Raw genomic sequence first — 23,613 nt, 5'->3', positions numbered from 1 at the left:
TCCAAACCTAATGATAGAAAAAAGTTTATTAGAGATTAAATTTTAAAATGTCTCACTTCTGATATGGTGGCACACACCTGTGATCCCAGCACTTGAGAAACAGAGGCAGGAGGATATGAAGTACAAGGTCACCCTCAGCCACATCATGAATTTGCTGCCAGCCATGACTACTACACACACAAAGTGTTATGTCTGCAAAATTTACATTGTCAATAGTTTGACCATGTCTTTGTTGTTGTAGTTATGTCTTACTTATTGATGTAAATGAAAAGAGCCATCAGTGGTCACTTAAGAATTACACTTAGGTCTGGGCTCAGTGGTAGAACACTTGCCTAAAATGTATAGTATCCTGGGTTAGATTCTTAGCACTGAAGAAAATGAAAACACATAAACAAGAAAAAATCAGACTACATTTGGAGAATCTGTTGTTAAAACATATACCAACAGCTGGGTATGATAGCACATGCCTTTAGTCTCAGCACTTGGGAGGCAGAGGCAGGAGGATCTGTGTGAGTTTGAGGCCAGCCTGGTCTACATAATGAGTTCCAGGAAAGTCAGGGCTACATAGTGTGACCCTGTCTCAGAAAACAAACAAACAAACAAACAAACAAACAAACAAAATAACCAACAACCAACTGCAAAGAGCCTGGTAAAAACATGGACAATAAAATTGTAATATGTAAGATATCGTCCATATAATGGTAAATTATAATTGAGGAAACTGTTTACAAATTGTTTCCAATGGCTGTTGTACAAAATATTTACAGAAGGTGGGGCTGTTTAACATCCCTTGTGGGAGAACTTTCCAATGATTCCTTTTAACAGGCTGGGAATTGTTATAAGTAGGCACCGTGAAGGCAAAATTTTCTCTATCCTGTTCTTGTAAAAAAAAAAAAAAAAAAATCTAGTACAAAATCTTTCTTTTAAATCAATCACTATAAAAGACCATTCTTTAGATATTAGAGAAGACAAGAGTATTGCAGGCTATAAGGAGCCAATGGGCTGAATTATTTTATTTATGGCTCTCAAATCTATTAACATTCTCTATTTTCCGGATTTCTTTTTAATGACAAATATAGGAGAATTCCTAGCACTGGTCAATTCTTCAATATGTTGAGCATTTAGATGCTCCTGTACCCACTGTTCTAATGCCTGTCATTTTTCTGATATTAAAGGCCATTGTTTCACCCAGATAAATGGTTTGTCAGTCAGCCATTTTAAAGGTAGTGCTGTTAGTACCCTTGTAAGATTACCAGCTGTTATGTCCTGTTTATGTACAACATGAAGTGTCTGTGGCCGCTCTTCAGAATACCATCTAATATTTCTCTCAGTAGCATTTTCTGCAGTTTGTTTTTGAGATTGGAGGAATGTTGATCTGTGTTTTCCATTGTTGTAATAAATCACATCCTATATGCGGAATGTTTCTCTCTCGCTTTTTCCCAAATACCCAGCAGCTGCTTCCCAAATAGTTGACTCAGAGGTTTAATATTATTTATAAATGCTCAGCTGGTAGCTCAGGCTTATTACTAATAGCACTTATACTTAAATTAATGCATAATTCTTGTCTATGTTTAGCCATGTGGCTTGGTACCTTTTCTCAAAACTTGCTTCCTCTGTGCCTGGCTGGCAACTCCTGACTCTGCCCTTCCTCTTCCTAGAATTATCCTAGTCTGTTCATACCACCTATAATTCCTGCCTGGCTACTGGCCAATCAGTGTTTTATTAAACCAATTCGAGTGACAAATCTTTACAGTGTACAAGAGCATTATCCCACAGCAACATCCCCATAAATTCATTGTTATGTTTAGCCACATATGGTTTTAATTTTTGAATCTGTCCTTCTGGCCCTGTGCATTTGACCCATCTGGAACTTTGTTTTACCTGAGCTAAATTTCCAATCCCAAGAAGTTGAACATTTACCTCCTAAAGAGGCCAATCTGGATGCCAAGATTTTGGTGAAATTATGGTTACATCTTCCCCTATGCCAACCAAACCTTCAATTACAATGCTTTAAGCTTAGGTCTTTGGTCGTTTATAGAAGTTTGCCAAAATACTTGTTTTATGGTCTCTCCTGAAAATTTTGTCTTACCTACTGAAGCTGTGCACCATTTAGGCCCTTTAATTGCTCAGTGGAGGAGTTCCCCTCATGGTGACAGGAAATGATTGAACCAAATTTGACATGGGAGCCTGTGAGAGGCCCCTTGTTGGTCTGCATTCTTTAATCCAGTGTGGGCCTTTGCCGCACCTTCTGCATATTCCAGAAGGCTGGGGCCTGCTGGTTGGATTATTTCTAGAGAAAACAAAAAACAAAAAAACAAATAAAACCCTGTTTCTAGGAATACCTTTTCTATTAGCCTTTTTAGATGACCTCGTTTAACACAATTAAATCTGACATTTTGATTTTTCTTAAAGTTTTTGGAAACTCCTCTTCTAAGTATCATCATGAGTATAAGATTCAGTATCATTTGTATTTCAGATCCATTCATCCATGGGTGCTTATCTCGCATTTAAAGACCTGATTATCCTTTTGTATTGTGAATTAGCATCTTCAAAAGCCAAGGATTTAATTAATACTTGTCTAACTTCTGGATCTGATATCATTCTATTCATAGTTGAAGTCAATCTTTGTAAAAAATCAATGAAGGCTTCTTTTGGGCCCTGTATAATTTTAGTAATGACTCAGACCTCTTTCCAGCTTCTTCAATCCTATCCCAAGCATTCAAAGCTGCTATATGGCACAGAGCCAAGGTATGTTCATCGTATATAGACTGTCTTATATAGCATAATTGCCTTCTCTGAGAAATTGACCTTGGGAAATTTCAGTACCTCTAGTTCTATGTCATTGTTTGATGACCCTAGCCTCATCTTTCCACCAAGTCTTCAACGTAACTGAAGACCAGCTTCTAATATTGCTGTAACCAAATATTTCTAAACTTTTGGAATAGTTCTGTTACTAGTTGCCCATGAGTTTAACATCTGTCTCACAAAAGGTAATGCATACCATATTAAACTATTGCTTCCTTAAATCTCCTCAAGTCTAACATTTTGACAGGATTCCAGTCATAGGCTCTTCCATAGCCTTGGGGATACCTGTTCATATAGGTTGTTCCTATATGGTGATTGGTTAGATTAAAGTTGGTTTTCTGATAACTTGGGCTGTTCCTTTTCAATTTCATTATGTAATGGTGCGGTAGGATCTGCTCTAAATACCTCTGTCTGTGTCTGAATATTTTTTTATTATTTTTATTAGTAAGTTTTCCCAAAGCATGTATCTTATTCAATCTGACTCCAGTGCTGGAAGGATGGTGTTGTGCAAAGGTAATCAGATGTAGTGACAATGTTCGACCAGCAGGTGGAGCAGGTGCGGCACCAAGGCAGCTCAAGCTCAGCCGGCTAGGAACGAATGCATAAGGCGGCTGGACTAGCTTCTGTTCCGGAGCTTGTGTACTCTTTGAGCAGAATTGACCTGGGAGAGTAGCAGCAGACACATGGGTGAACTGTGAGGAGCCGGGGATTTGTGTCTGGGAGGGCAGCAACGGAAAACCCCTGAACGCAGGAAAGCACACTAGAAGGAGCTGGGGGAAGAGCCACTGCCATTGCCCTAGTTGGCATGGTGGAATCACGCTGCCTTTGCGTGGTTTAATAATGCCCCGCGTGGGCATCCGATAAAGCGATTTCTTTTACCGTTTATAATAAAATAAAACTTGGGGACAAATATTAAGGATAAGAACCTGAGATAATCGCAAACGACCAGGATTCTTGTCCCAGCTCAAAAAGATCAGGCAACCTTCCAGTCCCGCCTAATCTTCGGTATGGGGTGGTGTGGTGTGGTGTGGATTACTTTCTTTTGTCTTGAGTCCACCAGATAACACCATGATCCGTTCCAGCCAGCTGAATGTGAAACCCTGCCTCCCGAACCGAGGCCTGACTATTGAACATCAGACCACAGACAAAATTCCCTCAACGGGGTTTTTTACTTTACTGATAACGTCAAGATGTGTTTTAGGTCCAGCAAAATGGCTCAGTGGGAAAAGGCACTTGCCACTGATGTTGGTCGTCTGAGTTTGATCCCTGTAACCCACATGGTGGGAAGGGAGAACTAACTCCCATTTGTCTCTGGACCCCTACACACACGTATCTTAGCACACAGTCACCTACACATACACATATACAAAATAAATGAATATAATTTTAAAAAGCACATTAGTTTTTCTTATCATTTACCTGGAAGTTATAGAATACTTTTTCAAATGATTTTTTTTTTTGTTTTTGTTTTTCAAGACAGGGTTTCTCTGTGTTACAGCTCTGGCTGTCCTAGAACTCATTTTGTAGACCAGGCTGGCCTTGAACTCACAGAGATCCACCTGCCTCTGCCTCCTGAGTGCCAAATGACTTTTTTTTTTTTTAATTTCTTATTTTAAAGAACTGGAAGCTTTCTATGTAGCCCAGGCTGGCCTCAAACTCCTGTCTTAGATTCTCAAGTGTTGAGATTGCAGATGTCAGCCACCCTGTTTGGCACCTTTGAGCATGGTGAGCATTGTTATGTGTAGCTGGAGCTGGGCGTTGTATTGCTGTATAGTTCTTCACTGTGTGACCAGACCACAGTTTATCTGCGCTAGTGACCAGCCATCAGCTGCCTCAAGGGGCCTGATTTGTTTCTTGTTTTTTGTTTTTTACCACAATGACCACTTCTGTAAAGATCCTTATATAATTTCCTGAACACATGTGTAAGTTCTACCAGAATACATTCCTAAGTGTAGAATAGTGAGTCATAGAGAATATACACTTTTGACTTTACTGCATAATGATTAATAATTGCCAAAGTAGTTGTCCCAAATTATACTTCCAAGTGCAATTTATGGGTGGGTTTTTTTTTTTTTGCTCCATGTCTTTTTTAACATTTTTTTAAAGATTTATTTATTTATTGTATATACAGTGTTCTGCCTTTGTGTATGCTTATAGACCAGAAGAGGGTGCCATGGGGGTTAGAGAGATGGCTCAGAGGTTAAGAGCACTGACTGCTTTTCCAGAGGTCCTGAGTTCAATTCCTAGCACATGGTGGCTCACAACCATCTGTAAGGAGATCTGGCACCTTCTCCTGTATACATAATAAATAAATAAATAAATAAATAAATAAATAAATAAATAAATAAATAAATAAATAAATAAATAAATAAATCTTAAAGAGAAGAAGGAGGAGAAGAAGAAGAGGGAGCCAGATCTCACTATGGATGGTTGTGAGCCACCATGTGGTTGTTGGGAATTGAACTCAGGACCTCTAGAAGAGTAACCAGTGCTCTTCACTGATGAGCCATCTCTCCAGCCCCTTTGTTAAAATTTTTGTTTTGTTTTGTTTTTGAGACAGGGTTTCTCTGTGTAGCTCTGGCTGTCCTGGAACTCACTTTGTAGACCAGGCTGGCCTTGAACTCACAGAGATCCACCTATCTCTTCCTCCCTAGTGCTGGGATTAAAGGTGTGTGCACCACCATGACTGACTTCTTTTGTCAATATTTAATATCCATACCAATATTAAAATTTTAAGCAATATGGACAGCTTAGAAATGGAACTTTTCTCTAAAAAAATTCCACTCCATTTTACAGTGTTTGTATGTATGTTTATGGTATATATGCATATACACATCACTTTTACTAAAACATTATTTTAATAAAAATTGGATCACATTACACCATTGTTCAGCAACCTCCTTGTTTTGTCTTTTCTGTTCTATTTTGTTTGAGCTGATGGGTTCTCACTTTGTAGCCCAAGCCAGCCTAGAACTGATGGCAGTCCTCCTATTTCATCCCCCAGAGGGCTGGGATTACAGGCATGAGCCAGCACATCTGTTAGCAACTTTCTTTTTCATTAATTAACCTATGTTTATCATTCAATAAATGTCATTCTATGTATTCATTCACTAAGCCTATACTACCGTGTGCAGGTCACTGTTCTATTCTGATGGAATATATCCATAGCAGCCTGTCAGCAGGGAGCCTATATTTTAGCAGAAGAAATGATTAAACATTGAACATTGTAAATAACTGAATTAGAAGTGTGGGATGTGGCTCATTGGTAGAGTGCCTAGCTAGAGTATACTAGGCTCTGGCTCAATCCCTAACACTGCAAAAATATGTAAAGTAACAAACTAATCAATTAAGTAGGTTGTGGTATAGCCCTGGGGTAGAGCTCAGAATGTATGAAGCCCAGGTTCTTTCCCCAGCATGAATAAATCAATAACTGGATGCTATACTGGAAGGTATTATGGGCTGCAGAATAAAAAAGACATATCAAGCAAGGGTAAAGGAGATTGAGGCCTGTTGTAGAGGGGTCTTCCTACTGCAGTCTGCTTTCATTCATCCATCTATCCATCACTCTCACAGAGAGTGACATTATTCTGGGTGCCGGGGATGCATTGTGGACAAGATGTCTGATAGACATACAGCATATGAACAAATACTGTGAAAGAAAAGTATCTGGCTAGGGTGGGGAGAGGCTACGCAATCTAAATTGATGATCAGGAGATGCTTTTCTGAGAAGGGGACCCATGGGCATTCAACAGAATGCTATGACAGAAGCACTTCTGAAAACTAATTCTTTGAATCCCTCTCTCACTCCTAGGGTCGGTGGTACAGGAGTAGTGATCCCTTATGCTTCTGACAGTGACTCTGGAAGTGTAGATCTACAGCTGAGCAACTTAGAAGACATTCAGAAAGATGTAACTAATGTTGAATTTACAGGTGAAAAAAAGGAGTGTTTTTTTTTTTTTTTTAAGTGAGTGGGGAGAAGGACTTTGGCCGTTTTCTGTACAAAGAGTTGAACCCAAGATTTCATACATGCTAGGCAAATGCTCTACCACCAAGCTACACCCTAGACCTCTCTTTTAAAGTACAGCCAACAGCATGTGTTGTTCTTGCAGAGCACCTACTTCAAGTCCCAGCGTCCACATGGTAGTTTATACCATCTGCTGCTCCAGTTCCGGGGATCCAGTGCCCTCTTCTGACCTCTGAGGGCGCTGCATGCACCTGGTGCACAGCTATCCATGCAGACAAAGCATGCACACACATAGAATAAAAATAGAGAAGTCCAGACAAAGGATAGTGGTTGAATAATTGCTGGGGGAGCAGCCCTCAGCTAGATTTTGATGGTTAATTTGGTTCATGATGTTAAAACCTTAAAACAAGATTGGCTTACTTAGCATTAGTCTAGACATACAGGAAGCTAAACTCAATCCTGAGAGATGCTGCTGCAGACTGCAGCACACTGAGTGCCAGAGGGATTCTGAGAAAGGAAAGGCCAGTGTGGTGGGGTGGGGGGTGAGGGTGTCTTCATGTTGACGGTAGGACGTAGACTGGCCTGCAAAATAGTTATCCTCATGTGCTCAGGAAACAGGAATTGAGTGCAGTAGGAGATGCTGAGTCTACAGCAGTAACCGTCACCAACCGCCAGGTCCCTGCCATCTATACTGGCACAGTGCAGAAGAGAGACCTTCCAAAATAGACAGTAACTAAAATAGTTGCGAGGTATAGTAAGCTCTGTGGAAGAGTTAAACAAGAGGCTGAGACAACAAGTAGGAGAGACGAGAACCTTACTTTAAACGGTGGTTGTCAGCAAACAGTTATGGGAAGCCTCATAAGGACAACCTTGGGGAGAAATGGGGGGAAGAGTAACCAGAGAGATGGAAATGGAGCTCGAATTCAAGAGCCAGGAAAGACCTACTGTGCCTGGGGAATCATATTCACTCATTCATGTGCTCAGCAGATATCAGTGCCCTGCTGTGCCCAAACATGATCAAACTCCTGGAGATAGAGCAGCAAACAGAACATGCACCAAGGACTTATAGACATATAGCTGGAACTAAGTATAATTCATGTAATGGGTGTGCGGGTCAGGGTATTTGATATCCCAAAGTTTATTACTGGCCAGGAGGCTTTTGGGAGCTGAGACCTGAAAAAGAGTAGGAATCGGCAAGGCAGAGAGAGGTAACTATGGGAAGGAAGGGGAAATGTAAGCAGAGCAAACAACCTGTGCCAAGACCAGAGGCAAATGAGGATGTGGCTTTAATTAAATGTAGTTAGTAGATGACAAGAAGTGGAAGAGGTTCCCAGCTGTGGCACTCAGGAGCCCAAAGAGAATACAAAAGTAGGGCTGAAATCCTCAGAGGGTCCATTCAGTCTTTTCAATTGAGCTTTCTGTCTTCTGACTCCTGACAGGAGGGCAACGCTTGGTGCACTCGAACCAACTCTTTGAACTGCGTTTTCAAACTATTTATGGTTGAGTCTAGACCCCTAGGATTTTCAGTTATTTGTGAAATGCTGATTCTTTGTTCTATAAGGCCATCTATTTTATCATTAAACTTGTTCTCTGACAAGATCAGGTTCAGATAGCTTAGGACAAACTTCTGTACCTCCTCATCAGTGTATTTGAGAGAGAGCAGCTTCTCTTGATATTTGTGTAGGTTTTTTTTTTTTTTTTTTTTTTTTTTTGGTACAGTTGTTGGAAAAGTCTAGGATTTCAGCTCCAGCCTGACACATACCAGAAGCAACCACAGCCCCTGCCCCTTTCAAGTTGAAAGTTGAAAGTAAGCATTTAATATTAGTTTTCACTCATTTGCTACTCTGAATTAAAAAGGAAACATTTTTTAGAAATTATCTTCCTGACAAAGTCTGTGGGATGGTTGTTACCTAAAAACATACTGGTCACAAAACTTCAACCATTTATCACATTCCGACTGTTGGAGAAGGTTCTAGGAGCACGATCAATAGTCAGCAGAGGCCCCCAGACTGGAGATTTTAAATGTTATCCTTTTCACCATTTGTTACCGCCCAGGCCTAAAGGGCCCTATGGCTGGAAGGCTCTAAGAACACTGATGTCACCACTGAGAAAAAAAGGGAAAGTTGGAGGGAGGAGGTCTTGGTCAAACAGGCAGAAGAAGCTGTGCCCTAAGCTGGTGCCTTACAACACTGACCATCCTCACTTTACACCACAGAGCTGTCATCTGTATCTTTCTTTTGGTATTAGATTCGGACATCTCTGACATCCCTGAACTCACTCAGGAGTCCCTTCCAGATAACCTCAGACCCCTGAATCTCCAGGCACCCCTCAATGAGGCCAGTGTTGAGAGGCTGGTCCAGTCCATACAGGAGGTTTTACGTGGTGAGCTAAAGGTAGGCATGGCAGTCTTCATGAGCAATCCAATTTATTCCTTCTAATAAAAAATATTCTCAGCTGGATGGTGGTGGAGCACGCCTTTAATCCCAGCACTCGGGAGGCAGAGGCAGGCAGATCTTTGTGAGTTTGAGGCCAGCCTGGTCTATAGAGCAAGATCCAGGAAAGGTGCAAAGCTACACAGAGAAACCCTGTCTCGAAAAACCAAAAAAAAAAAAAAAAAAAAAAAACCTCAACATAACATTATTATATACCTGAATATTTTATTGATTATAAAATATATTTATCCTTGTAATTTTTATATTTATAAATTATTAAATTTATATATTATTTATATTTATAATAAATATTAAAGCCTTAATAAAAGTCAAAGGTTAATCTTCTGTCACCTCACTCTCTTCACATAACCACTGTTAGCATTTTCTGTCCCTGCAAATGAATATAATTACAGGAAAAACAGCCCACACATGTTCTAGGTGAGTGACTATAAATCTGTACGGTCCTGTGTACTGGGTATGTGGTGTTCCATTGTTGAAATGAACCAGTCATACATCCTGTGAGAGTATAAGAAAACTCACCTGCTGTGAGGGGAGAGGAGGCACCTCTGAGGAAGTTACCTTTGAGCTCAGGTCTGAGGGATAAAAGGAAAAAGGAAAAGTTAGAATTAGGGAAATGGAAGTAGTAAAAACAAACAAACAAACAAACCCAAAACCAGCGTGCTTAAGGAACTCAAGCCTCACACATTTAAACCATGGTGATGAAGCGGGGGACAGAAATATAAGGTAGATAAAGGCATTGCCAGGGCAGACAGTGCTTGACCTTGAAAACTGGAGTAAGACTACCTAGGATCTCTGTGTAGTCCTGGCTGTCCTGTAATTCCAGCTCTTGAGGCAAGGGGAGGCCATAAAATCAGTCCTTGCTATCCAGGGAATGTGTATGAGTTTACACCATCTGTAGCCAGGGGGAAAACTGGAAGAAATGTTCCTGTAGACTGCATTCTCCTCTTTTTGCTTTATTTCAAAGTTTCTATAGTAAGTAGATATTGCTTCTGTGGTCAGAAAAACAGAACGTCAATATGAGAAGATTTTATTCAAATCAGAACTTGCATTTTTAAAGGAAGCCTTAACTTGAAATGGTGACTCTTTGATGGCATCCGAAGAACTAACTAGAAATAGCAGAATCAGGGTCGCCTTTGGGAATCTTAGTCTGGCTGCATGATGGAGGGTAGGTGGACTGTGGCGAGGCCTGAAGGTGGGGAGAGCCTGGAGCACTGAGTGCTGCACCGGAGGGCACGATGTGGTCCCAGCCACGGCAGTGGGTACGGCAGGCAGCTCGTTGGATTCTGTGCTCTGTGCACTCCTTGTAGTTAGAGACAGATCCTGGATTGGATAAGATGTCATACCTTAGCCGGGCGGTGGTGGCGCACACCTTTAATCCCAGCACTCGGGAGGCAGAGCCAGGCGGATGGATCTCTGTGAGTTCGAGGCCAGCCTGGGCTACCAAGTGAGTTCCAGGAAAAGGCGTAAAGCCACACAGAGAAACCCTGTCTCGAAAAACAAAAACAACAACAACAACAAAAAAAAAAAACAAAAAACAAACAAACAAAAAAAGATGCCATGTGTTTAAAAACATTTCAAGGAACTTTGCAAAAGCATTGTACATTAATCAAATGAGATGATGTGTAATTGTATTTTTTATCTTTTTCCCCACAAATTCAGGGTGAACCTGAAAAGTTGAAGTTCCTAAGATCTTTGTCTTCTTTGAGCCAAACCTTAGCTTATGACGAAAGCACAGAGTCCTTTATCCACCGTCACATGGCAGAGATAGTGCATGTCCTAAGTGTAAGTACTGTGGGTTTGGCAGAGGTCACAGTGGTGCTGGAACTCCTGACTTGGCCTATGGAGTTTCACCCATGCTATCAGTTCAGTTCATTAGCAGTGTCTGTTCAACAAGGAAAACCACTCTGAGACACCTTTCAAATGTAATCACCTTGGAAATCATTTAAGAGAGAGAGAGAGAGAGAGAGAGAGAGAGAGAGAGAGAGAGAGAGAGAGAGAGAGAGAGAGAGAAGAACTGCATTTAAGTTTTTTAGCAATTGGAATATTTAAGCAGTAGTTTGGGGCAAAGTGTCAAATGCTTGGGTTCAAGTGTCAGCTCTGCCTCTATAGCTGTGTGACTTCTGAAAGTATTTAACTTATGAATGCCTCAGTTTCTTCATTAATAAAATAAGAATAGCTATATTTACTTCACAGACTTATTGTAAACATTTAATTAAAAAGAAATGTAAGTAGCCAGGTGTAGTGGTGCACGCCTTTAATCCCAGCACTCAGGAGGCAGAGGCAGGTGCAATCTCTGTGAGTTCAAGACCAGCCTGGTCTACAGAGCAAGTTCCAGGACAGCCATGGCTACACAGAGAAACCTTGTCTTGAAAAACAAAAAAACAAAAGAAACACCCCCCCCCAAGTAAGTTATGTAACAGTCTCTGATATATCAGACACATTTGAGAAACATGATAGTGTTATTTTCACTATTGTATTTTTTTCCTTCGTCTTACTCCAGCTATATCCTGCCAAAGTTCATCCATTCATAAAATGTCTTATTAAATACTGCTGGTTCTAGCCATTGACACTGAGTCCACAAAGGCAAAGGAGACCTAATCCCTGCTCCTTGGCCTAGCAAGCTATAGTCAGTTGTGGGACTCTGACAAAAGTTTAAATGAGTATATGGGGGAATAGAGGGATAGATGGTCCATGTCAAAGGATCCAGGCAAACTGCAGAGGACTGATACATTTACTCACACATCTTATTTCCTGGTGCTGTAGTCTCCTGTCTGTGACAGATTCCCTACATTTTTTCCAAACCTCTGAACTTCTGATTCTGACCTTGCTTATATAGTCCCAGAATATGAGCGATTCCCCTCAAGCCTCAGATCTGTAGGGCTTGTTAAGCTGATGGTTAACTTCTAAGAATGAAGGCCAACAGCTAAGAGTGTTGCCAGGAGACAGTTACAGGGTCCGCTAGCAACTTTAACCCTTTTCCTCTAAGAGTTTACAGTCACTCAGAAACGACCATGCTTTGAAAATCAAGTAGATTGAGAACTTTTCCAAATAATGCATCAAGAGAACAGATTGAGAGAATGCGGATTTATGAATCACTGCAGCTTTCTAGTTGGCTAGGGGTAGCCATAGGACCGAGACAACATGAATTACTTTCCAAGTTGGGCTTGTACCAGGATTTACAGCAGTTGATTGCCATGCATTTCAACCAGCCAACCTGGAAAATCCACAAATGCAAATCTCAGAGAGCACAAGCCCATTCTCTGCAAGTGGACTCAGCCTGTGATAACAGGCTCAAGCCTGCTGTCTATCAAGATATGGGCTGAGAAGGGCTCTGTCGACAAAAGTTAAGGGTAGCTAGTGTCCAGGAGAGAATTGCATGGGTCACTGAATCCACTTTGTCACCACAGCCATGCGTACAGGGGTTGGAAAAGCGTCCTTCCAACACCAAGAGAACAGGTGCACAGCAGAAGAGGCAGTTCTGTGACAACTCACGAGGAGGAAATGGTTGGAGTTGTTGTTGCAGAGAAAGAACTTGAAGGCATCAGTTAACTTTTCTTGACCCACCTTAATGCATGGCTGTATGACTCAGGGTTTCCATTACAGTGATAAGACACTATAACCAAAAGCAACTTGGGGAGGAAAGGGTTTATTTCGCTTACACCTCCAGATAACTTGCAGCAACAGTTGTTGCTGGGGTAACCAGTGAGTACTCAGTTAAGAACCATTAGGTAAAGGATAGATAAACATGTCTCCTGGAGGCCATAACTGGGGGTCCACAGGGCTGGGGAGACAAGAATCTGGAGACACAAGTTGCTATAGTTATGGGAATTGTTACAGATTGATCAGAATAGAGGAGCTTTATAAACTGGCTTGGCTCTGGTGGAGTTCCCCCATCACTCTGCAGGGTTTCCAGCACAGCTCTCCTGCCAATTGGAAAGTTATTCCTTTTTCAGGACAAACCATCAGGATATTATTTTTCTAGTTTCCTTTCTGTGGCTGTGGTAAATAACCTGATCAAAAGCAACTTGGGGAAGAAAGGGTTTGTTTGGCTTCAGTTCCAGGTTACAGTTCATCATGGAAGGGAGTCAGGGCAGGAACTCAAACCATCAGTCATATCACATCCTCAGTCAAGAAAAGAGAATAAGCCGGGTGGTGGCAGCGCATGCCTTTAATCCCAGCAGAGGCAGAGGCAAAGGCAAGCAGATCTCTGTGAGTTCAAGGCTAGCATGGTCTACAGAGCAAATTCCAGGACAGCCAGGGCTACACAGATACCCTGTCTTGAAAAACCAAAAAACAGAAAGGAAGGAAGGAAGGAAGAAGAGAAGAGGAGAGAGAGAGAGAGAGAGAGAGAGAGAGAGAGAGAGAGAGAGAGAGAGAGAGAAGGAAGAAAGAAAGAGAATAGAGGATGGATGGATGCACCATGCTGCCTGATTGTTTGCTTTTCACTAGCCCTCTTGACTCTTACACAACCCAGGACTCCCAGCTTGAGGATTGATACTGCCCATGGGGTTAATTAACAGTCCAGACAGTCCCTCACAGACAGGTCCAAAGGCCAGGCTGAAACAATCCCTCCATTGAGATCCCTTCTCAGATGTTCTAGGCTGTGTTAAGTTGACAGGTAAAACCAACCAGCAGCCGGGCGTTGGTGGCGCACGCCTTTAATCCCAGCACTCGGGAGGCAGAGGCAGGCGGATCTCTGTGAGTTCGAGGCCAGCCTGGGCTACCAAGTGAGCTCCAGGAAAGGCGCAAAGCTACACAGAGAAAACCTGTCTCGAAAAACCAAAAAAAAAAAAAAAAAAAAAACCAACCAGCATGAGCCTGACCCTGGAGATCCTGGTTCAGTGAAGGAGATAGAATACCTAAACTAGAAATGATCACTGGTAATGACGACAGTGAACAATGGACACAATTATCAAGGGCTGTCAGGAATTATGAATTAGCTCACTACAGCCCAGGACATAAGTAGTACTGTTGTACCATTTTACAGGCAAGGAAACTGAGGCACAGGGAGGCTCGCTAGCGTGAGTCAGCTTTGTGAGCTGGTATATTTTCGGATGCTGAAGTTCTTTTCCTCTCACTGCAGGTGCTGGTACAAGAGGAGCCTCTGTACTCTCTGTCCAGCCTGGTGCGCCAGGAGCTCTTTGTCACCATCACCGACCTCAGGTGATACCCACGTGCACCTTACACATGCGTCCTGGTTTCTCATTCAGGGTCATACACTGCTAGAGCTGATTAAAATGCCCCATATGTAGGGCTGGTGAGATGGCTCAGTGAGTAAAGGCACTTGTCACCAAGGATGATGACCTGATGTTGGTCCTTGGACCCACATAGTAGAAGGAGAGAGCCAGCTCCTACAAGTTGTTCTCTGACTTCCACACAGGTACTGGAGCAAGTACCCCTCCCTGACTTCTCCAACACTAAATAAATACGTGCAATGTTTTAAATGCCCTGTATATTCACTTTTGAAAACTACTTAAATGGATGTCTTCGGATTTCTATTGCTGTGAAGAGACACCAAGACCGTGGCAACTCTTATAATGGAAAACATTATTGGGGTGGCTCCCTTAGAGTTCAGAGGTTCAGTCCATTATCATCATGATGGGTCGCAAGGCAGCACACTGGCAGACATGGTGCTAGAGATGGAGCTGAGAGTTCTTACATCTTGATCCACAGGCAACAGGAAGTGAACTGAGACACTGGGTATCTTGAACATAGATACCTCAAAGCCTGCCCCCACAGTGACATACTTCCTCCAACAAGGTCACACCTACGCCAACAAGGCCATACCTCCTAAAAGTGCCACTCCTTATGAGCTTATGGGAGCCAATTATATTCAAACTACCAAAATGGGGAAAAGCCAAATCCTTATTCTTTTGTGAGAACTTTAATATCATGTGTGATGCCTAATCTTGGTTGTTATGGTGGTTTGAAAGAAAATGGCCCTTAAAGGGACTGGCACTATTAGGAGGTGTGGCATTGTTGAAGGAAGTGTGTTTCTGTGGGGGCAGGCTTTGAGGTCTCTTTTGCTCAAGCTCCCCTAGGTGTGACCATCAGTTCACTTCCTGTTGCCTGCAAGACGTAGCACTCTCAGCTCCAGCACCACATCTGCCTGCACACTGCCATGCTACCCTTCACGATGATAATGGACTGAACTTCTGAAACTGTAAGCCACCTCAATTAAATGTTTCCTTTATAAGAGTTGCCGTGGTCATAGTGTCTCTTCACAGCAATAGAAACCTTAACCAAGACAGTTGTCACCCTGACACATCTGGGAAGAAGGAACCTCAGTTCCATCAGGTTGGCCTACGGCTCTGTCTGTGAGGCGTTTTCTTAATTGCTAATTGATGTAGGAGGGCCCAGGCCACGGTAAGAGGTGCCATTGTTGGGTAGTTGAGAAAAGTAGCAGACTGTGACCGGGTGCAAGCCAGTAAGCAGCGTTCCTCCCTGATCTCTGCCTCAGTTCCTGACTGTAGGTTCCTGCCTTGAATCCCTTGATGATGGGCTATAACCTGTGAGCTGAAATAACCCCTAGTTATTCTTCCCCAAGTTGCTTTTGGTCAGTGTTTTGTCACAGCAGTTGCAAGCAAACTAGATGTCATGAATGCTGCCATCCGCATCTCAGAGACCTTAGCAGAACCTCTTTGGAGTTTAGTTCTATCCAAAGTATATTCAATGGAAAGTGACTCTTATACAGGCTTCATGATAAAGTATTGTAAGGTCTAAGGAATTTGCAAGGGATACCTGATGTTTACATCTCTTGAAGACTTATACCTTGTTAACTATGCTGGTCACCCTTTCTGAGATGACCTGCAGTTAAAGCCTTAACTCTCTCAGCTTACATTCAGCAGAACACACTTAGGAAAACTGTGAATTACTGCCTGAGAGTGCTACAGGCTTGCCTCAATGGCTGAGCTGGAGAAGAGCCTAGAAGGATTCTGCACCAGGGACTGAGGTGCAGATACACTCTTCCTCCAGCCTTTCGTGAGATCCCTCAGAACATATGTCTCCTTCAGGAAGCTGTCTAGTCCATCAGAGTGTTAACCAGCCAGTTTGCCCTTCCTCTTCAATATTTTTTTTTTCAAGACAGGATTTCTCTGTGTAGTTTTGGTCCCTGTCCTGGATCTCACTCTATGAGATCAGACTGAGAGTCAGGCTGGCCTTGAACTCACAGAGATCCGTCTGGCTCTGCCTCCCGAGTGCTGGGATTAAAGGCATGCGCCCCTACTGCCGGCTCCTCTTTCATATTTTAGGAGCTGAGGTATCAGTTTAGCATCAGATTCTTCCAGAACTGTCTCTCCCTAGTTACCAAGATGTGCACCTGTTGTTTGGCTCTGAGGACCGGGAAGACTTGCTTGGTCTTATCACCAGAAGTATAATCTCCCTGCCTGCCATAAACACCCATACCCAGCTGCCAAGCACAGTGCCAAAGCAGACCAGCCACCCAGAGGTAACTCACTTTTTGTCTTAAGATGCCCTCTCTTCCCCAGGTCTGCTGCTCTTCACCTTTGAGAGCAATTGATGGTTTGAAACCAACTAGAAGGCAGTGATGTCGAGACTGATGACCATCATCACATACTGGCTTTTTCTTCCTTTCTTTCTCTGTGTGTGTGCTCCTTCCTTTTCCCGCTGCTCCTCCTTTCTTTCCTTTGGATTTAAAATAAAGCAGAAGCTGGGCATGGTGGCTCTTGTGAGAAAGATGCAGATAGATCTCTGTGAGTTCAAGGCCAGCCTTGCTGGTGTACATAGCAAGTGCCAGGCCAGCTGGGGCTACAAAGTAAGACCTTGTCTCAAACAAAACAACAAAATAATAATAATAATAATAATAATAATAATAATAATAATAATAATAAAATAATTAAGTGACAGTATTAACTCATATACTTTGCAGACTTTCCGTTTCCTTTTATTTTCGAGACAGGATCTCTCTATATAGACAGGCTGGTCTTGAACTCACAATCCTCCTGAGTGTTGTGATTATAGGTTTGGTGTTCTACCACAACCACACCCAATTTTTACTTTTTTAAAACTTAGAATTTAATTTTTTATTTTAAAAATTTTTATGCATCTACTATTATGTGTGGAACATCTCCCGATCCCCCTACTCTCCTTTTCCGCACTCCTACCTCTTCCCATTTTACTGACGTTCTTTGAAGGGCCACCATGTGTTAAACACTGACAGAAAGTAGAGATGAGTAGCATGCAGCCTCACCCTGACAGCCTGCCTTTTAATGTCAAGACAGACCACTGAGAAGTAAGTATGTCGGCTGGGGAAGAGCTCAGATGCTAGAGAAGAGTCAAAGCAGTACAGGAGGAGGAGGAGGAAGTGCTGGGCGCAGCACTTCAGGGCGCAGGGCCTTTCTATGTAAGTAGAAGGAAAGCGGAAGAGAGGAGCTCCAGGCCGAGGAAAGCGCCAGTTTCCTCTGTGGCTGCTGAGCAGGCTGGTAAGGGAGTGATGGAAGGTGACAGATGGCTCCCCTGTTTCAGAACACTAGTCACACGTCAGCGTTGAAAGTATTTTGATGACCTCTGTGTAGTTCCCCAGATGTAGTCTATTACCCCAATCCCAGGAACTTTAAGATGCTCATTTGAAATGTTTTGTTTCTGTTTGCCTCATACTGCCTACAGGTGCTTTTACCCTGGGTCAGGCTTGTATAAAGCCTCCAAGTGATGACCGGCGTCAGATGAGTGTGGTGCTTGGGGAACTTGGCAGGGAGGGAGCCTTGCTGATTCTGCACCTTTTTAGTGTCTCTACAGACAGACGTTCCAGGCCTTCTCTGTGATGCTGCAGAGTCTAGTGGTAAAAGACCCACATTTGGAAAACTTTGACAGCATTTTTAAGGTAATGAAATGTCAGGTGTGATGGTTTGAAAGAAAATGGCCCCCAAAGGGAGTGATATTACTAGGAGGTGTGGCCTTGTTTGAGTATTTGTGGTTTTGTTGGGGGAAGTGTCACTGGAGGCAGGGCTTTGAGGTCTCATATATGCTCAAGTCATAGCCAGTGTCTCAGTTCACTCCTGTTGCCTGCAAGACATAGAACTCTCAGCTCCTTCTCCAGCACCATGACTGCCTGCACACTGCCATGTCCCACAATGATGATAATGGACTAAACCTCTGAAACTGTAAGCCAGCCTGTTGTTGGTTGTTTTCTTTTACTCTTGGCTCTTTAGGGTCCTGCCACCCAGCTCCTAAGTAAATCATACATGGAGTCTTATTATTTCTTATGAATGCCCGGGCTTAACTTGGTTTGTTTCTTGCCAGCTTTTCTTAAATTATCTTATCTACCTTTTGCCCCTGGGATTTTAACTTTCTCTATTTCTGTATATCTTTTCTTTCCATTTTATTCCATTTCTGAGTGTGTAGCTGGCTGGCTGGCTCCTTTTCTCATTCCTTGATCTTTTCTTTCCAGATTTCTTCTTCTATTTGTTCTCTCTGCCTGCCAGCCCCACCTGTCCTTTCTCCTGCTTTGCTATTGGCCATTCAGCTCTTTATTAGACTAATCACGTGTTTAGACAGTCAAAGTAACACAGCTTCACAGAGTTAAATAAGTGCAACATAAAGAATGCAACACATCTCACTTCACATGTTCTTTGCACCATTTAACAAGTGTTCCACAACATAAACAAATGTAACACATCTTAAAAAAATATTCTACAACATCACTCAATTAAATGTTTTCCTTTATAAGAGTTGCTGTGGTCATGGTGTCTCTTCACAGCAATAGAAACCCTAAGACACCAAGGGACAAAGGTAGTTTCTATGCACTGCTAAACGTGGAAGAAAAAATATGGAAGAGTTAAGTTATATAAGGTGACACTGTAGCTGAAACTACTGTCCTTTTTAAATTTTATTTGTGTGTATGTGTGTGTGCACATATATACTTGTGCCATGGCACACGTGGAGATCAGAGGACAACTTGCAGGGGTCAGTTCTCTCTTTCCACCACCCTGGTTCCATAGCGTGGATTAATATGCTCAGGCTTAGCAGCAAATACCTTTAGTCACTGAGCCATCTCCGCATTACCAAAGTTATCAGTTTTAAAGCAGAGGCTTGGATTTTTATTCTGACTGCCATTCATTGGTCACAGTCCTCTGCCATAGAGTTTGATTTCCTCACTGTCCACAGGGATAACAATTACTCTGAAGATTGAATAAATAGCCTTTAATAAGTGGCTTAAATCATTATTACAATTTTCTTTACTGTTCCTTGGTAGCAAAGAAGGGTTTGGTGAATGACCCAGAACCAGAGTAAATCTCCTAAGTTAGTAAATTGGCAGCTTCCTACCTTGTAGGACTCATGGAAAATGACCGCATGCTTCCACCTGTTTCCAGTCCAGCATATACTGTCCATCAGTAGGGATCTCGTCATCATATTCATTCACTGAGATTCAAATATTTTGCTCTTGCTTTCTTTTAAGGTGCAACCACCCCAGGAAGAGAGGATCTTTTAAGTGGTTGGTAACCTTGTGCACCTGAGCACAGATGGCATTCATTGTTGTCATACTTGACATTGACACCATTTCTTATTCCTTTTCTATTTATATATCAACATGACAGACTGGGTTCTTCCCTTGTCTGGCTGTACTTTGCACTTTCCTCTCCTGGCAACTAATTCAGCCATTTCTTCTGTGGAAAGTTACTTCTTTTGAGCTACAGCTTTTGGTCTTCAGCCTTCCCTGTCTGCTCCGGTAGATGTTCTTTCTCCATCTTTAGTTCTTTTTTTAAAAGATTTCTTTATTTTTATTTTATGTGCATTGGGGTTTTGCCTGCACATCTGTGAAGGTGCCAGATCCCCTGGAATTGGAGCTGCCATGTGGGTGCTGGGAATTGAACCCAGGTCCTCTGGAAAATTAGCCCATGCTCTTAACCTCAGAGCCATCTCTCCAGCCCACACCCGCATCTTTAGTTCTTTAAGAGCATATCATTAACTATTTCTTTCCAATGCAGATTTGAAAGGACTGAAAACAGCTAAGAGAATAGACTAAAGTATTGCAATGAAGAAATATAAATCTAGCCGGGCGTTGGTGGCGCACGCCTTTAATCCCAGCACTCGGGAGGCAGAGCCAGGCGGATCTCTGTGAGTTCGAGGCCAGCCTGGGCTACCAAGTGAGCTCCAGGAAAGGCGCAAAGCTACACAGAGAAACCCTGTCTCGAAAAACAAAAAAAACAAAAAACAAAAAACAAAAAAACAAAAAAAAGAAAAGAAAAGAAAAAGAAAAGAAAAAAAAAGGAAATATAAATCTAGAAATCAAGCTTTGAAGGAGCCAGGGTTTTGTGTCTTGCTTGTCAACCCATCACTTCCAATGTAAACTCCTTTATCATTAAGCATACTTTCTTGAACTGCCAGCCCCCAAATCATGACACAGAGACTTATTAATTATGAATACTTGGCCTTAGCTTAGGCTTGTTTCTAGCTACCTTTTTTTTTTTAACTTAACCTATTTCTATTAATATATGTGTTTCCTCGAGGCTCATTTACCTCATCTATATATTGTCAATCTTGCCTTCCTTCTTCCTCTGCCCCTGGCTGGCTGGCCCCTGGCTGGCTGGCCCCTGGCTGGCTGGCTTCCCTTTTCTCTCTCCCTGACAGCTCCGCCTGTCCCTCCTCTGCCTAACCATTGGCCATTCAACTTTTTATTAGACCAATCAGGTGCTTTAGGGCAGGCAAGATAAAACAGCAACACATCTTTACATAGTTAAACTAATGCAACACATAATTATATAATTATACAAATATTCTACAACATAAACAAATTCAACATATTTTTAAATAGTTAGACAAATATTCTATTTCACAACATATTAGGAGTAGTTTTTAGATACTGAAGTAATGTAGAGTTTCTCACTTCACATGTTCTTTCTAATATAGTACAAGTTTTACTTCATATATTCCTGACAGACCATTTGATCTTCCTTATCTTTTATAGCAAATGGACCCCTGGTTACAGTCAAACAAAGACCATGAGCGAGAACGAGCTACAGCCATCATGGCCCAAGTCCTCAAGTGTTTATCCTGTTATCTCCACCTGAAGGTGAGTAACCTTGGGTGGCTGAGGAAGAAGCATGCAAGCCATCCTTCATTGTGTTCTCCTTCTGTAGCTCAGCATGTATTCCACTGGTGCTGATACAGTTTCCCAGCACTCAGCATTATTTTTATGTCTGTCCCAATCCTAAAATGTGCTCAGTTAGAAGCCACATACTGTTTGTTAATCTTTGCATCTCTGTTATTAAGCATGACAGTTAAAACACAATGCAGTAAATGTTTCTGAATAGATGAATAAATAAATATAATCTGAAAATATGTAAAGGGCCCAAACCAACCTGAGCTCTGTGTAGTTTGTCTTTGAAGAAATAAAGTCAAGCCAGGTGTGGTGGTGCATGCATTTAGTCCCAGTGCATGCATTTAGTCCCAATAGTTGGGAGGCAAAAGCAGATGGATCTCTGGGAGTTTGAGGCTAGTCTGGTCTACATATCAAGTTCTAAGACAGCCAAGGATACATCTAAAAAGATCTTGTCAAAAAAGGAACAAAGTAAAGCAAGAAAAGAAATGAAGTCCAGCGGGTCAGTTCAGACTAATCAATGCAAATATCTCATAGGCTCTCTAAGAGAATTGTACTATTGTTGCCTTGTGGAGGCAGGAGAGGGAATCTAAAAGACAGAGGGACCAGATAGAGACCTGTACCTAGTGTTTCCACCTTCTTGTCACCGTCAGAGAAAGAATTCAGAGACAAAGTAAGGAACTGGGAGGAAGTTTTATCATCGATTGAGTAAAAGTATGTACCGAAGGATGAATGGAGATGTTCCCAGAGTCAGTCATACCCACTAGTGTTTGGGACTGCATTTTTCATGGGTAAACATAATGATTGATAAGATTGTACATGGGCTAGGTCAGAGAGGAATTCCTAAAATAAGATCTGTTTCTCTTTTCTGTGCTTACATGGAGTTTTCTGATGTGTCTCAGCGATAGGAAAGGCCCAAATACTAATATGCAACACTAATAATATGGACGTCATTAGAATGAAGCAAAAGACCATCAGTCTTGGCTGGCCATGTTGGCCCCAGCTGCTTGTGGTCTTGGCTTGACTGTTGGAGCGGTCACATGATATCCTGCTGCAGTACTACTCTGCAGGTGCCTCACACTGTGCTACCACTACCATGGTATGGTTAAGGGGAGGTTTGTATTGTAGATATGAGCGAGAGAACAGCCAGAGTTATCCGGAAGAGTCCAGAGCAGAGAGAGAAAGACGTAGACATGGCCAGCAGACTGGGCCTGGCCAGGGCTATCTGCAAGAGAGGAAAGAATAGCATGGGTAAGGAACAGAGAAAACAGTGAGAAAAATCAGGAGTGGAGCATAGAGAAAACAGCAAGAATAGCAGGGTGATAAGGAGAATGAGGAGCTGAGGGGAGGGCTTGTTGCTTGGGGCTTGTTCAACCTGCTTTTGAATAGAACCCATGTCTACCAGGACCACCAGCCTAGGGGTGGCTCCCACCCACATTGGGCTGAGTCATTACGAAAATGCCCTACAGCTGGATTTTTAAAAAAATAATTTTATTTTGCATACATTAGTGTTTTGCCTACATGTATGTCTGTGTGAGGTGTTGGATCCTGGAGTTGCAGACAGTTGTGAGCTGCTTTGTGAGTGACTGGAAATTGAACCTGGGTCCTTTGTAAAAGCAATCAGTGCTCTTAACCACTGAGCCATCTCTCCAGCCCCTACAGCCAGATCATATGGAGGTATTATATCAATTGATATTCTCTCCTTTCAGATAATTCTAGCTTGTGTCAAGTTGACATAAAACTAGCCAGCATAAGCTAGAACTTTGAAATGTGTCCAACCTGTACTTGTGATACTGAAGGAGCCTGGAGGCCAGCATGAGCTTTGATATGCTGATAAGCACCACAGGAAGCCATATGTCCCTTCTGCCAGAGGAAAGGGAAATGACTCTTTTTGGTAAAGGGTGTCAGGTTCCAAAGAAACAAATGGCTACCTTGGTGCCTGTTAGCACACCAAAGTGTCTGCTTGGCCTCCAGGCTCACTCAGTACCTGTGGTTCCTCTCAGCACTTCTCACCCACACCCTACCCTAAACCTCTCCAGCCCCAGGGCCTTCCCCCACTTTCCCAAGCTTCTCCTTCCTGTGTAACCCTGTCATTTTGGCCATCCATTCTCTTGGTCCCCTTCTCCTCACACCTCTTCCTCTCCCCCACCCCCCACACTAATGGGCCGGTTTCATGGACTCTTCCAGATGCTTCTGGCTGTTTTCTCCTTCCTATCCGCAATAAAATTCTCCTCAAGTACCTTGGAGCAGTCATGTCCTCATTTCATTCAGAGGGGAACCGGCTTCACGAGTCCCTGAGGAATGGTGACTTTTATCTAACTGCCACAAGTCCTCCT

General features: G+C 42.5%; 1 protein-coding gene and 1 pseudogene across 11 annotated transcripts in view; one reads left to right on the top strand and one right to left on the bottom strand.

Annotated features, from left to right (window-relative positions):
• Mroh8 (maestro heat like repeat family member 8) overlaps positions 1-23,613 on the top strand; it is a 78,006-nt gene that overhangs the window by 2,763 nt on the left and 51,630 nt on the right. For 10 of the 11 annotated variants that reach the window (XM_076571069.1, XM_076571067.1, XM_006984142.4 and 7 more), the window contains exons 2-8: positions 6,617-6,735; positions 9,017-9,162; positions 10,882-11,004; positions 14,306-14,385; positions 16,525-16,669; positions 17,966-18,061; positions 21,146-21,250. In XM_076571069.1, the coding sequence (XP_076427184.1) occupies positions 6,617-6,735; positions 9,017-9,162; positions 10,882-11,004; positions 14,306-14,385; positions 16,525-16,669; positions 17,966-18,061; positions 21,146-21,250 (814 nt within the window). The remainder of the gene's footprint in view (positions 1-6,616; positions 6,736-9,016; positions 9,163-10,881; positions 11,005-14,305; positions 14,386-16,524; positions 16,670-17,965; positions 18,062-21,145; positions 21,251-23,613) is intronic. The other variant, XM_042276662.1, reaches the window with a different exon arrangement.
• LOC143272809 (transcription termination factor 1, mitochondrial-like) lies at positions 8,113-8,993 on the bottom strand (annotated as a pseudogene).

Source organism: Peromyscus maniculatus, chromosome 4, assembly GCF_049852395.1.
Source record: "Peromyscus maniculatus bairdii isolate BWxNUB_F1_BW_parent chromosome 4, HU_Pman_BW_mat_3.1, whole genome shotgun sequence".
Taxonomy (NCBI): domain Eukaryota; kingdom Metazoa; phylum Chordata; class Mammalia; order Rodentia; family Cricetidae; genus Peromyscus; species Peromyscus maniculatus.
The sequence above is the reverse complement of the archived record's forward strand: the minus strand, read 5'-3'. Positions and strand labels throughout refer to the sequence as shown.